General features: G+C 44.1%; 1 protein-coding gene across 1 annotated transcript; it reads left to right on the top strand.

Annotated features, from left to right (window-relative positions):
- Positions 1-508: 508 nt before the first annotated feature.
- Positions 509-10,943, top strand: LOC119398720 (uncharacterized). Its single transcript, XM_037665543.2, has 5 exons — positions 509-558; positions 4,348-4,450; positions 6,423-6,505; positions 9,557-9,773; positions 10,831-10,943. The coding sequence occupies exons 2-5, from the start codon at positions 4,444-4,446 to the stop codon at positions 10,911-10,913; spliced, it is 390 nt and encodes a 129-aa protein (XP_037521471.2). The 5' UTR covers positions 509-558; positions 4,348-4,443; the 3' UTR covers positions 10,914-10,943.
- Positions 10,944-14,616: the final 3,673 nt, after the last annotated feature.

The following is a 14,616-nucleotide window of genomic DNA, read 5'->3' on the forward strand; positions in this document are numbered from 1 at the left end:
TTTCTTCTGGCTTTTCGGGCATGATGCTGAAACGACTCACTAGTACGGAGTTTTATAGCAGAAGTGGAGACCGGGTACACACGGCAATGCCCATTACCCTTTGCAATGACCTCTCCAGGATGCTCGCACCATGCGCAACCGTACTTCCCGTTAAACTGAGTCATGCCCATGACTTCACATCTTGCGACACTGTCCACCGTGCATGGGCCAGGGAAAACCTTCATTTTTTTTTCTGCCCATATGAATCTTCCCATGTCATGCCGGTAGAAGAAAGCAAATCAGTGACTTCACAAAAGGCAGGAGGAATGTGTTCATTACAGGCTTTTTGGGCCCAAACCATAGGCCAGCAGGACGAGCCTATGACCCTTCTTTTATAAACGTCAGCTCATTATTTGAGCAGAGATGCCAGAGCACAAACTTGCTGCTTTCAAAAGTGGAACACTAATGTAGGGTTAGAAAGGACAATGGAGCGCCGGCGAACAAAACTGGTGCGGTTGGCGAAGCACGGCTTTGGACAGTGCCAAGGAGGTGCCTTCAGAGGAGAATGCGCCGGACGAGGTGAGTTCTGTGTTAACACTTTAATTGCCGTGCGGGCCAAGCACGACCAGCGCATCGAGTTGAGTTGTGTGTGTGTGCCCGACATACAGCGCGAACTGCGCCGTCTGTCAGTCATGTCCGCAGACAGGCGTACACAGCGCTAGTTGAAATGGCTCACATCACTATCTGCGGCTTCTTGTTTGCCTTTTGATCGAGTTTAGTGCCGAATGCACTGCACCCGCATCTCGCCGCTTTCAAGGAACATTTGCCGATACCATGGTACACTCATTGTGCCAAACAGTACAGAAAAATGCAGTTGCTAGAAAGACTCCACTATATAGGTTTGAGGGAATGTAAATGTGTTGGTGCACGTCACTAAAAACATTGCGCATTTCTTTCCAAGTAAATTTCCCCGGTTGATGCAATTGTTACGGTGTTTATTGGACAGCAGTATTTAGTTACAACTGTACTTAGTGACTTACCAGGGCGAGGGGCTCGTTAAGTCACAAAGGGCCTTGAAAAACAATCTTTTTGCAATTATGGTGAGCGTACTAAATTGGCCTAAATGTTTGTTGTATGAGCCAATATTTTCTGCTCTAGTTTCTGCCTCACATTTTATTAAAATATCCTTGTTTCAAATCCTTACGAACAGGTCATTGTAATCGAGACTGAAAAGGCTACATATAAGATAACTGTGATCTGCCAATGTTCCATAATATATCGTAATAACTTTTTTTTAGCGCAAATTGACACACGGGACGAAGAGAAGGGGGACTGACACCAGCGCTAACTATCAACTGAAGGCTTTATTCAACAAGGAAAACGCACTATATGTACTCCCCCGTCACCCACTGTCCATGCGCACCGTCGTAGGTGCAATGTCCAGAGCTATCGCACCGTATCTGCTGGCTACCCCTTCTCTCAGAAGCAACACTCTTTTTCGGAAATAGTTAATGACGGGTGGCTGATACAAGATGACTACCTGATGTGGATGTGATATGCCTCTGCGAGCTCACGCGTGGTGCGATCACTGTGCTTAAACAGACTGGTTGTATCCGAGAAGCGTTCTTCACACCCACACTGCGCACAGTGTATCACAAAATGCGTCAGCGGCCTTCCTTTCATAGACGAGTGGTGCTGCCTTAGGCGTATGTTTAGGCAGCGACCAGTCTGCCCCACATACTCTCGTCCACAGGTTAAAGAAATACAGTAGACTAGGTTAGATGAACATGCAACGAAACTAACCTTGTGTTTAACGTTGCATGTTCCATGTGCTTCGTCCTACAGAATCCAGCTTATTTCCACCCATGGAACACAGCTTGGCCAGTTTATTTTTGGCTGTAAAAACAACATTCAGCCCATACCTATGGGCGGTCTTCTTAATTCGGTGTGACAGCGCATGAACGTACGGTATCACCGCTACTCGGCCTCGTTCCCGCTGCTGCTGGCGGTGTTGGCTGCCTTTTATATGCTTAACTAGGCGCCTGCAAATTACCTGCAAAACAGACTCGGGGTAGCCGGCATGTTTTAGCCTTAGTACCTGCTCCCTAAAGCTCTCCTGTGCCAAATTATGACACGACCTGGTGATGGCGGAGGAGAGCTTTAGGCACAGGAGAGCTTTAAGGAGCACGTACTAAGGCTAAAACACGCCAGCGACCCCGAGTCTGTTTTGCAGGTAATTTTCAGGCGCCTAGTTAAGCATATAAAAGGCAGCCAACACCGCCAGCAGCAGCGGGAACGAGGCCGAGTAGCGGTGATACCGTACGTTCATGCGCTGTCACACCGAATTAAAAAGACCGCCCATAGGTATGGGCTGAATGTTGTTTTTACAGCCAAAAATAAACTGGCCAAGCTGTGTTCCATGGTTGGAAATAAGCTGGATTCTGTAGGAGGACGAAGCACACGGAACATGCAACGTTAAACACAAGGTTAGTTTCGTTGCATGTTCATCTAACCTAGTCTACTGTATTCCTTTAACCTGTGGACGAGAGTATGTGGGGCAGACTGGTCGCTGCCTAAACATACGCCTAAGGCAGCACCACTCGTCTATGAAAGGAAGGCCGCTGACGCATTTTGCGATACACTGTGTGCAGTGTGGGTGTGAAGCATGCTTCTCGGATACAACCAGTCTGTTTAAGCACAGTGATCGCACCACGCGTGAGCTCGCAGAGGCATATCACATCCACATCAGGGAGTCATCTTGTATCAGCCACCCGTCATTAACTATTTCCGAAAAAGAAGTGTTGCTTCTGAGAGAAAGGGGTACCAGCAGATACGGTGCGATAGCTCAGGACATTGCACCTACGACGGTGCGCATGGGCAGTGGGTGACGGGGGAGGTATATATATGTGTTTTCCTTGTTGAATAAAGCCTTCAGTTGATAGTTAGCGCTGGTGTCGTCCCCCCTCTCTTCGTCCGTGTGTCAATTTGCGCTAAAAATGCGTACCGGCTAGCTCGTCTTTCAGTACTATTCCATAATATGGTTTATGTACAGTCACGATCATAAGTTTGGAGAGCACGAGATCATGTGGCAGTGTGCATGCGTGCGCCGTCTAACGGCTCGTTGCCTGATGTCGAGAGTCTCACAATGCGCATGCGCAGCCTTTCTATCTCGCTTTCCTGCTTGCTCGCTTGCTGCATGCTGGCACGTGGGCTGAATGTGGGCATTTGTGGATTTTGCCACCGGTAGTCTTGCATGATGAAACAGCGACGCAGCATCCTCAAACTTCTTGGTCCGATCTCTGAGCTGGTTCCGAACTACATAAAATTGAAACGTTGCAGATCGCTATCGCTGGCATAACTCCACTATGGAAAGAAAAAGTGCTAGCCGTTCACTTGATCATGTTCATGTATTTTAACTGCACCATGACGTCTTTCTGTTAGCGCAAAAACACTATCTTTGAACTTACACAGCGAAAGGTATGCAGTGGATTTTGTGTATTGCCGGTTAATCTTCCGCAAGCATGCCGCCACGAGTGCTGGTCAAGGAAAGAGCGAATAGTAGATTTATTTGTCCATGGCCTACTGCAACGCCACATCTGGAATCTGTTAAACAGACCTCGGAGAGCAACAAGCACATCTTGCAGAGCACGTACAGCCACATATATAAATCACTCCCTTTAACATGAACGATAAAATGTTGCATGCTCGACAGACATCTCGAGCCCCGTTGCTAGGAGATATTTCCATTTATTGGGAAAGGGTCGATTTGGACCGTGGCTGCTGTGCCGTCAGCATTACTGGTGGCAGTAATCGCTCATTCCGATAATCAGCCCACGCGAAGGAGTGCAGCAAGCAGGCCAGCGGGAAAGAATGGCCGTGCGTGCGCACTGTGATACTCTCGACAGCAGGTGACGAGCCGTTAGACGGTGCGCACTTGCACACTGCCACACGTTCGCGTGGCCTCTATGCTTATGATCGCGACTGTAAGTTTTGTATGAGTTGTAAGGTATTGTGGCTTTGAAAGCTGATAACTTTGCGAGATGAGAGTTCATTTTGCTTTGTTATACGCTCTTCAAACATTCGTATTCACTTCCGTGTTTCCCAGCAGTCATACCCATTCGTCCCTATAGCACTGCTGTTCTGGCTGTCGTGCATGCTGAATGTCTGTATATGCAACATATTTTACTGCTGTTAGTCGCAGGTTTACACTGTGGTTGTAATTGTGCATGCAAGGCTTTCACAATTGCACATGTAGGTTTCAGCTAGAGGAGCAAGTAGAGAAGCAGCTTATTGTGTGCTAGTCAATTTTTCATGTGGATGCTGTGGCAGTAGAGGAAGCCATGTACTCAAAGAAAGTTCCCTACTCAGGCTGGTGCTCAGTGTGCCTGCAGTGCCTCACAGCAGGTCAAAGAGCTTGAAGACGAGGTCAGGGAGCTACGCAAGCGGCTAGCAGTTGCTGAAAACATGCTTGGTAAGCAGCCTTCAGCCCTTTTTTCTTCTTTTGTTGATCAAGCATGAATGGCTATTGGATGGTGCAACTGGTGCAATTTGTAAACTAGCTTGGCCATCTGTATTTAGGCAGTGCACAGTGTTGCCAAAACTGTTTATAAACTTTTCCTTCATGGAACTGCATGAGGAAATGCAAGAGGTGCCTAACCTTGCATCTAGCAAGGTGGTAAGCTGAACCAGTCGGTACATTGTAAAATGTGTAAACACCTGCGGAAAACATGAACATCGAGAAGACAACAATGGGACAAACTCGCATTTACAATTAGAAACGTTGAACACATCAAACACCAATGCATACCTTCTGGCACCCACCTGGTACATGTGCAAACAGCCGTTGCTAAGAAGGGAAAACACCGCTGAATTTTTCACAGGACTTAAAGAAGTTTAGATAAGGGGGGGGGGGGGACCAAAGTGTTGAACTGATTTTTATTTGCCTATATGCGACAGGACACTAGGAAGGCCATTAGGACTTCGTTGTGTCCTGTTAAAAATTTAGCTGCGTTTTTCCCTGCGTTGCAACCATGAACCAACTAGCCGAATCCTCAACCCCAGTGCACTATTGGTAATTGTTTGTTTGCATATTGTGGCTCTAAGGAATGTTCACTATTTATTGGAGAAGCACGACGATGTGTCACTGACACGTCTCTTAGGTTTGTTATGTGGAACCCTTCGAAGATTTCACTCGTTGTGAAACATATTTGTGCACCACCTTTCCTGCCGTTGGATTTTCACTGTTCTCTACTGGGGGGGGGGGGGGGGGGTATCCATTTTAAACTCTCAGCACCTACTATGGCCATGTGATGAGTACAGGCTGGAAAAAACACTGTACATTAAACTTTGTGCCGTTTAACTTATGCATATTTTTATGGTGAACTAGTTTCTCCCTCTAAGTGAAACTGTTTTAATCAGGTACATATATAAACTGACTCAACCTTACATGTCGGATAGAGGTGACTAGGTATAGAAACACCAGACATATGAAGAACTTCTTTGGCTTTGCAAACTGAGTGGTAGTTATAATGCAACTGGCATGCTGTGTCATGCTGAAACTCATAATAAAAAGAACAAAACTAAAATTTATTTACCTTAGACATTACAATTGGTACATCAAACTTCGCTTTGCTCTGTACAGCAACATTTTGTACGCACTGTTTTTACATTATGGTGCGAAAAGGTCGCCATTTAAGGAGCATCAAGTTGTACAGTGATTACTAGTAGGTATATTCCCTTGATAACAACTGTGGACTGTGGTATGTGCTGCTATTTGGATAAAGAACTCCTACTCTTGCGTGTGCACTCATGACATTCTAACTAATGTTCATATGAAAGGAACAAAGATGCTTTAACATGACTTGTGTTTTGTTGCTGGACTCTGCAGTTGATAAGGCATGTCACCTCTACATTCTAATCATTTTGTTACCTTAATATCATTCTTGTTCACAAGAACACCACACCCTTTGTTCAAAGCTGCTGTGTAAGGCAGGCATGAAGGGACGTTCCACTAACTAAGACACAAAGGTATGGCACCAATAGGCTTGTTGTTTATACTGACAGCAGCACCTTAGTTCATCGTTCATCACTTACTGTAATTACCCTAACAAATGTCAAAACGTCTTTTTTTTTTTCTTGCACATTCTCACTAGGACATGTTACTGTCCATCTCAGTGTGTTTGTCAATTTGATGAATTAGAACTGGAGCACAAAAAGTTCATTATTTAGGTCACTGTTGCAAACCACATCGTTATCCTTGTAGCAGAGCAACAAAGTGCTGTTCAAAGTGCTCTAAAGGTGACGCATTCTGAATTTTCATTGCTATTCTTCGGTAACATTCAAGATTACTTCCACAATTTCATTTACTGCAGACCAAACCTTACTTTAATTACCACTTGTGCACGCATTTTGATTAATGTGATTGCATTCATGTGCTCCCTTAGACTCCTATGACATGGTAAAAAAGTTGAGGAAAATCTTGAGGAAGACGGAGAAAGACCCATCTCCTGCTGTTGAAGCCGAAAGGGCGAGTATTCCTAATTTTGAAAATTTTTTGTTGTTTTTTCTTTTTGTTGCTTCTGTGGCAAGCTATCTTGTGCAACACAATTGATCTCAAGATGCCATAAACGTTACCTCTGGCTATTGAAACTGTACCCAACGGGCTGTTACTGAGGCCGAAGCTTAGAATGTTCACATGCTGTGTGTGTTGCGCTACCAATGAAATAGGAGTTGCTGCCCCAGTCTATCTTGATCAGTGCACGGTTTTCGTGGTTTTTCCACATAAAACCCTGTAATGATATTTATTTTGCCCAGTATTTTTTTTTTCATCTGAACATAGCAGCATTGCTGATCATGGTACTTCAGCAGCACTTGCTGTTGGGTTAACTTGTGCATGTTTTCTATTGTTAAAGGGGTTGTGAAAAGAAAATGAAGCTGCCCGGTTGTAATTTCTTCTGCTCCAATACAGATTAGACATGCCGATTCCGAAATATTTTGCCGATTCCGAAATATTTCGGCGCAATATTCAGTCTATAATTAATGACGCCTGTTTGAACTCACAGTTGTCTTGGGCCATAAGCACTGACGTGTGACGTCATCCTAATACAAGTTGTAAACACAGCGTTAGCTTTATTTTGCTCTAAAATGATAGATTTATGGAAACTTAGAAAAGAAAGAAATAACACCACTGGTTTGCGCCCCGAGTTGCATATTGTGCAACTACAGCAAGTGATCTCCTTGGTTCCGCTTTCAAGTACATCCGGGCCTCCGCCCTGCCCGGCTCCGTTACATGTTTAATCTTGCCCATCTTGCTTTCCGTGTTGCCTTCGCTCTCTCGGTGCAGCGGTGTAGTTTTTTCTTACTGGTTGGTTGGCTCAGTCCTCGATGTGCCAACCGTGTGCATCGTCAGACAGTGTCGCACAAGTTATTGCAGTAGAAACGATGTTCGCGTTCACAAGCTTCAAACACCCGGAGTGGATCTACTAACTGCTACGTTAGGATCGCATGGGCGCCGGCGGCGCGGCAATGGAAGCTGGTATGATGCGGCAAACCTCGGTCAACCATGGCTGAGCAGGCGTAGTCGTCGTCATGTTTTGTCGACGACGGAGAATTCTCATTGGCTGACTTAGGATGATGTGAGAGCTTGGAAACAGAAATTGTGGTTTTATAACCATTAAATGAACTTGTATGATGAAACAAGTCAATGTTTATTATTGAAAGGATGGCCAGGATTCAGGATACACATGTAGTTGAAAATTTTCGCAAAACGTTTCATGACCCCTTTAATGATGCTAGACGAAATAAGACATTCGGAAAAGAGCTTTCCTTTTTTGGTGTTTGTGTGCATGCGTGTGCTATTGTCAATACACGATCATGGTGTCTGCAATTTAAAAGGAATTCCCATGATTTTTTTTTCTTTCCTTTGTGAAGTAGCTGGATATCTGTATAGGTTTTTAAAGAGCACTTGTTCAGAAAATGGAATGATAGTAAATTACACATCCAACTACAACTAGAAAATGAAATAGGCTGGCCCTAATCAAGCAAAGGGCTGGTAAGCATGGGAGGTGAAAATAAAACAATAACAATAAATGTTGGGTCCCAGAACCACCATATGATTATGAGGGACGCCGTAGTGGAGGGCTCCACGAATTCCATTTACCTGGGGTTCTTTAATATGCACCTAAATCTAAGCACACGGGCCTCTAGCATTTTGCCACCATCGAAATGCTGCCACTGCAGCCGGAATTCCATCTTGCGACCTGCAGGTCAGCAGCCAGGTTCCATAACTGCTAGACCACTAGAGCACTTAAAGTGAAAATAAAAGATGGAGCTCGTGCGACATGTACTTTGATAGAGTAGGGTTGGTTCTGTTTTGTTAATTGTTGATCTAAATATTTGCTGCGACTATTTGAAAGACTCAGCCTATGCATTTTTGAGAGCTCTGTCTACCCAGAGTGTGATAAAATGCTGCTAAATCTGCGATATTAAGAGTGATATACTGGCACCGTACTTGAGGTATGCAATTAAAAAAGTTTTGCATTCAATGCATTGATGCTTACCGCTGCGCAATTTTTGCCAGATTGTGCTGAAACACGAACTCTGCTACATCGCTCCAAAATGAGGTAAATCTGCGCAGAGGAGTGTGCTCCAGCTCTTAGAAACGAAAGAGCGCTACTTGATTTAAAGGACTCATTGTGCGGGCTACCGGATCTGTGGCGCACGCTGCAATCCAGACTTGTTGTCATTGCGGTAATAGCGCTGCAGTGGCTGTTTTTACTTAATGTCATATCAGTGCAGAAGCTTCAGTACTCTTCATTTGGGAACCGGTTACCAGTCACACTGGCAAAAGGTCTTGCGACTTCCATTGCAGTGCGGCCGCAGCGCCAGAGCAGTGTCATCATTGGAGACATTCAGTAGAAAGAAGTTCATTTGAATATCATGGGGATGCCTACCAAGTTCGAGTTAAAGTAACAAAAGGGATAAACTGAAAGGTTGTAAATGATCCGAGCAGCATTTTGGCCAAGTTGGTAATTGAAAACTTCAGTGTGACAGCGCAACGAAAAACATGGAAATAGTCATGTCTTCTCTGTTGTCCGTGTTTTTCATTGTGCAATCGACTGAAGCTGTAAATGATGATGAAAGGCCTCGAAACACGTCTGGAACTATCCCCTTTCGTTCAAAAAACAGAAATTGATGATCATCTTTCTGTTTTTGTGTCTCAAAAAATGATCGCGATCACTCCTTGAGCTATTTGGTAATATGCCTGTTAAAGGAGTACTGACATGAATTTTAAATATATTGGATTATTGCTGTAAATAAGAGCGCTTCTGTGGAGAACTCTGAAAGGGTATCATGGTGCCTAGAAATACATCACTGCATCTTTAATACCGCCACCTTAAAAAATACAGTTTCGGTTTCGATATTGAGGTGGTGGTTTCAAACAGCAGCTGAAAAAAAAAAAAGAAACAGTGGCCGAAAATTGTTTACCCCAGATGTTAAAATTGAAACATCATAGTTGTTCTTTGCTATGTGGAAATGAACTGCTCTTTTGCTCAACGGATGCTTTTGTGGTATGCAGGTTAACATCGGCGGAGGCGTTTTGGTTGAGAAAACGCTCCTGGAGCGCCTCCATTCTCACTGCAGTGGGCCTACAAAGTTCGCCAGGCATCTTCTCCGGAGTGTTTTTACTCTGGAGGAGATGCGTGGCAAATCGCTCTTCGGGAAGGGCAGCAATGCCAATAAGAATGCCGAAGTTAAGGAGGCACTGGACCCAGTCAGGGTCAACGCAGTGATCGGTGAGTTACTAATGATGCCATGTAGATTTTTTTTCTCATATTCTTGTTTCAGATTTTATATTTGTGTCTTGATGTTGTGTGTATGCGGGGCTGAAAGCAAAATGTCGCTCTACCATTTTTTATCTGTTTCTTAGTTCAAATCACTATTGCCATGACTTCTGTTAGCATAACATACACTGTATGAATTATTTTTGCTGATGGCATGTTATAATAACACCTCCAGTAAAGGATGGCGAAATTGCAAATGCCAGGCTGAAAGTTTTGTGGGTCACGAAAGTGCTTACTAAATGCAAGATTTGACCAGCTGTTTCAGCCATTGTATCATCAGTAACCCCAACTCACCCTTGTTAGGAATAAAAAGGGTGCTATTCTTGAGTTTGGGGGAAAAGGCTCTTTCAGGCTGGCAAGCCTCGATAAGTCACCTGCTGCAAGATGGTAGTGAATAAATAAGTTAGTTAGTAAAAATGACTAGTTACGTTATCATTTGTTGCACTTAACGAATTGTCCGAAGTGTTGAAATTATGCTATCGAGAACAGGTAGTGTTTCAACAAGTTGATCTGATGGAAGGCAAGTCAAGTCCATTTGTCGAAGCATTGGCTCTTGTAACATTCCCTTTTTTTTTCACTTTGTTCAGTGCGTGCTCATGATCGCTAAGATGTGCGGCTACGTATTCCATTTATTAACGGTGTCCTGCAATGCTGGCAGTAATTAAGTATAAATTATTTTAAGTCTCTTTATGAAAAGATAGCTTTTACGCACATTAATTTTTTTCATGGTTAAACCATGAAAACCATGAAGACCTACGATATTGTAAATCACGGTTAAAAACAAATTGTATTTTTGCTTTTAACCATGATTGACACTATTGTAGGTTTTACGGTGCATGTATGTGCCACCATTCATGTAGGGCAGTGCCTACTGGTTCAGCTTGAACAGTCATAAAGTGGTCCAGTGTCCATTCTGCACAGTATTTGCCATTTAGATAATCAATGTCAAATATTTACTGCTGTGAAGTTTCTTTTTTTAAAACTGTCAACCTTTTCACATTTTTTGCAGGCTACACATGCAGCAAGTTTTCCACTTCAACACTGCAGCTGAAGAATAGCTTGTCGTCGATGTTGGCACGAGAGCTCAGGTGATGTGCTGCGCACACGAAGTATTTATAATATTAAAGAACGATTTGTTGAATACACTGCATCCTGCTTACTGCGATCCATGCAAATGCTGGTCCTACATACATTTGTGGGTACACAGCGGAGGCAGTGGATGGCATGGCTACCAGCTAACTTTAACTGTACCGTCTTGCGGTCCTAGCTGTTATGATCTCGGGTGAAATTTCTGATCTGAGGAACAATTTTGCAAAGAAGCAAGTTGACACGAATTTGTCACATATTCAACATGATATTGGCAGAATTGTGACTTGATGAAACACTTCAAAGATTAATTGAGCAGAAATAGAGTAATTAAGAATGCACGAGAGGGGGGGCTCAGTAATCAAGAATGCACCAGAAGCGCAGTTACCAAGAACGCACCAGAAGCGCAGTAATCAAGAATGCACCAGAAGCGCAGTAATCAAGAACGCACCACAAATGCAGTAACCAAGAAGTAATCAGAAACGCGGTGGCCAAATACATGCAGAAACTCATCAAGCACTCATCACAAGAACTCATCACAATTTAATCAGGATTTCTGGTAGTTCTGTTGAGAATTGTGTACAAGCATTCAGCAGACACTCAACAAAAATTTTTGTAAGGGCATACACTTGACGTCAGTTTTAAAGTGACGTACGAAACGTGCTGTTCGCTGTTCGAGCGAGCCTAGAGCACCATGGAGGAAGGAAGACTAAGGAGAGCATGGAGGAAGAAAAAACTAGGGAGAGGCCCTATCGTATCCCAATGCATTGCGAGAAGTGTGGCGGAAGTGACGTGAGATTTATGGGGCAAACAAACCGGTATGGGGCAAACGAAACCAGACGCCCCGCGGCGTGCTCTCCGCGGTGGTTCGCTTCTGCTCGGATCTGTAGTCCCGACGTAAACTTAGCGCGTATTGTGCGGTTCGCACGCAGTAAAATGTTGCAAGCAGACGTTTACCAGGCTGTTCGTGCGTGGCAGGCCCGAGCGCTGCGTGCTAAAATTCTTCGTGGAGCGTTTTTTCAGTACACAAAGTACCAATACGTGCCGTAATAAAAAACATTCAGCCCCTGCCTCATCGTATTCAAACTCAAAGAGCAGTGACTGATACGTTCTGCTGGGCGTTAGGCCTTTCTTTTCCTTTCTCGTAGCCCGATTTCCCGATCTATTGCCCGATTAGCGATTCTTTGCTCGTGTATATGGAGTGAGCGCAGTAGCTATTCGGCGCAACGCCAACCTATAGTTGACGTAACTTCACGTCGAAAAGAAGACACCACTGTATTGTATACGCGATCGTGCACGTAAAGTTTGTAATTCCAGTGCGCACACTGCACAAGCACGCAGACAGCGCACACCGCACACCGCACACGCACAATACATACATCACGTAGTCCCATAACAGCAACAAAAGTTTATTGCCCTTTCGTTTGAACGACACAGCCTCAAAACGTACGATGCGTTCAGTGCATGGTATGTACGGCGCGTAAGACGCCAAAAACAAAATTTCACGTTGTTTCCGAGTTGACGCAACGAGTAAGAAGCAACAGAGCGCACATCCGAGAGCTCCGCATGCAAATACCATGCCTTAGTGATCAGTAAAGAAGCGAACGTGTACGTACACATAAAAAGTGACACCCGGTACTGTCCGCAGTTCACGCGATTTGCACAGGGTATACGCAACAGCTGGGCATTGCGTAGAGGGGTAAAGGCCTTCAACCTTATGCTTATCAAACAACACACACAAATTAGCGGTGTCAGATAACTAAACAGGGGATCCGGATAGTTCGTGGGACCATCGTTTATATTACTTGGTGATATTTAATAAAGATTTAGCCACTTGTCACTGAAATAACCTGTCCGCGGTTACCATTCTCGTTCACAAAAACGCACATCCGCCGTTGTGACTTAGTGGATATGGCGTTGTTCTTCCAAACACGAGTTCCCGGGATTAAATCCCAGATGCTGTGGCATCTGCATTTAGAAGGGGGCGAAACTGAAAAACAGCCGTGCACAGGGGAGTTGGGTGCCCTTTAGAGAAGTGGTCAAAATTAATCCGGATTACCCCAGGACGGCTCATTTTAATTAATTTAATTTTACAAAATACATAAATGAGCGTGTGATCACGCGAACTATTGAACATGTCATTCGAAAAGCAAAAGTGGGAGAGTATGTGATATCCTGAGCGAGTGAACCAGTGAGTGACCAAAACAAATGAGCGTGTTCGTGAATAATTTTGAAACCCGTCGTCGTATAGAAACCTGGAGTGCTGCAGTTTCTTATTGAACATGGGGCTTTTGAAGAAAAATTAAAAAACCGCCAAAGCCGCCTGATCACGCGTTTGCACGTGTCTGAACTGTTTCTCTGCCTTCAGAATAAGCATCAGCCACGACGGTGTCCCGCCTATAGCGTTCGTTTGTCTTTTATACGGCGCCAAACCACCGCTGGCCCTTGTTTTCTCCTTCCTTATCGCTCCAATTTATCATCTCTCCTGTCGATCATAAGTCAAAGGCGTGGCGGTTGCTATTTCGAGTACATGGCAAGCCGCACGGCCATCCGTTCAGTCGCTACCACGAAACGGGTTTTTCTGTCCTCCTCTTAAGTAAACAAAGACTTCTGTCAGCTGGCACAGCTTTTATTTTTGTTATCGTATTCGCATTTCGGCCGACAAGAATGACGTGAAAATAATTGCCGAAAATAAGCACCATGCCGTCATGTTAGCGGTCAGCGCTAGTACAGCAGGGCGAGCGCGAAAGTCAAATTGGCGTGTCGCACATTTCGGAAGACGATTTAGACTGCACTGCCATAGCGCTGTAGCGAATAAAGGCAAGTGAATGACGGGGCGCCCTACACAGCGCAGACATCAAACGTACTTACTGCACGAAAACAGCGAATGAGTTTTCGTTTTCGAGCGAAGCGTGACATGCGCTGCTAAAACAATGATTGCCCTCGCTCCGCAGATCAATATGATTATGCGCGTTGTCCTTGCTTATCATGGGAAGGAAGCACAAAAGAGAGAACAATGTAGTGGCCGCTCAGTAATCACGGTTTTAAAGTAGCCCTGCCTGCCATATATTTTTAGGCAGTTGTACATAAACTACAGCGAAGGCAGCTATTAGGAAGGCGTGGTAAAGCAGCGTCAAAGACTGACGAAAGGAAGATGTAAGACACACAGACGCGCTCTGTGTATCTAGTATGTCTCGCGCTTTCCTTCTTTTTCTTTTTTTTTTTTCGCAGCAACATCACCAGTGAAATGAACTCAAGCAAGGTGGTAACATGATACTGAGAACTATATATGCTGCGAGCAGCACAACTTAAAAAAAAAGGCAATGATTTGGCCTTTGCTGGTTATTTTCTGTGAAAACAAACCAGTATGTTCATTTGCGCTCACTATTCTTGGCACTGGCAAAGAAATTATGGAAGTGTTACTTCAATTAAATGTCTAAGCTGGCTAGCGATTTGACCAACTGTTTGTTAATCTAATACTACTTTTTTGCGTTCACATGATAATTATATTTGTTTCTCTTCATAATGTTAATGCTGTTTTTCAGGTTATTGACATATCTAGAAGGGAGAATCTTAAATTTGTGATAAAGTATAAACTTGAGAGTCATGAAAAAAAAAACAGGATAATTTCAGGAAATAAACGTTTTTGTTCTTCTTTCTCAGGGTATAAAAAATAGTAAAAATATTTCGAAATATATCTTACCAAATT

This window comes from Rhipicephalus sanguineus, chromosome 7, assembly GCF_013339695.2.
Source record: "Rhipicephalus sanguineus isolate Rsan-2018 chromosome 7, BIME_Rsan_1.4, whole genome shotgun sequence".
Lineage (NCBI taxonomy): Eukaryota > Metazoa > Arthropoda > Arachnida > Ixodida > Ixodidae > Rhipicephalus > Rhipicephalus sanguineus.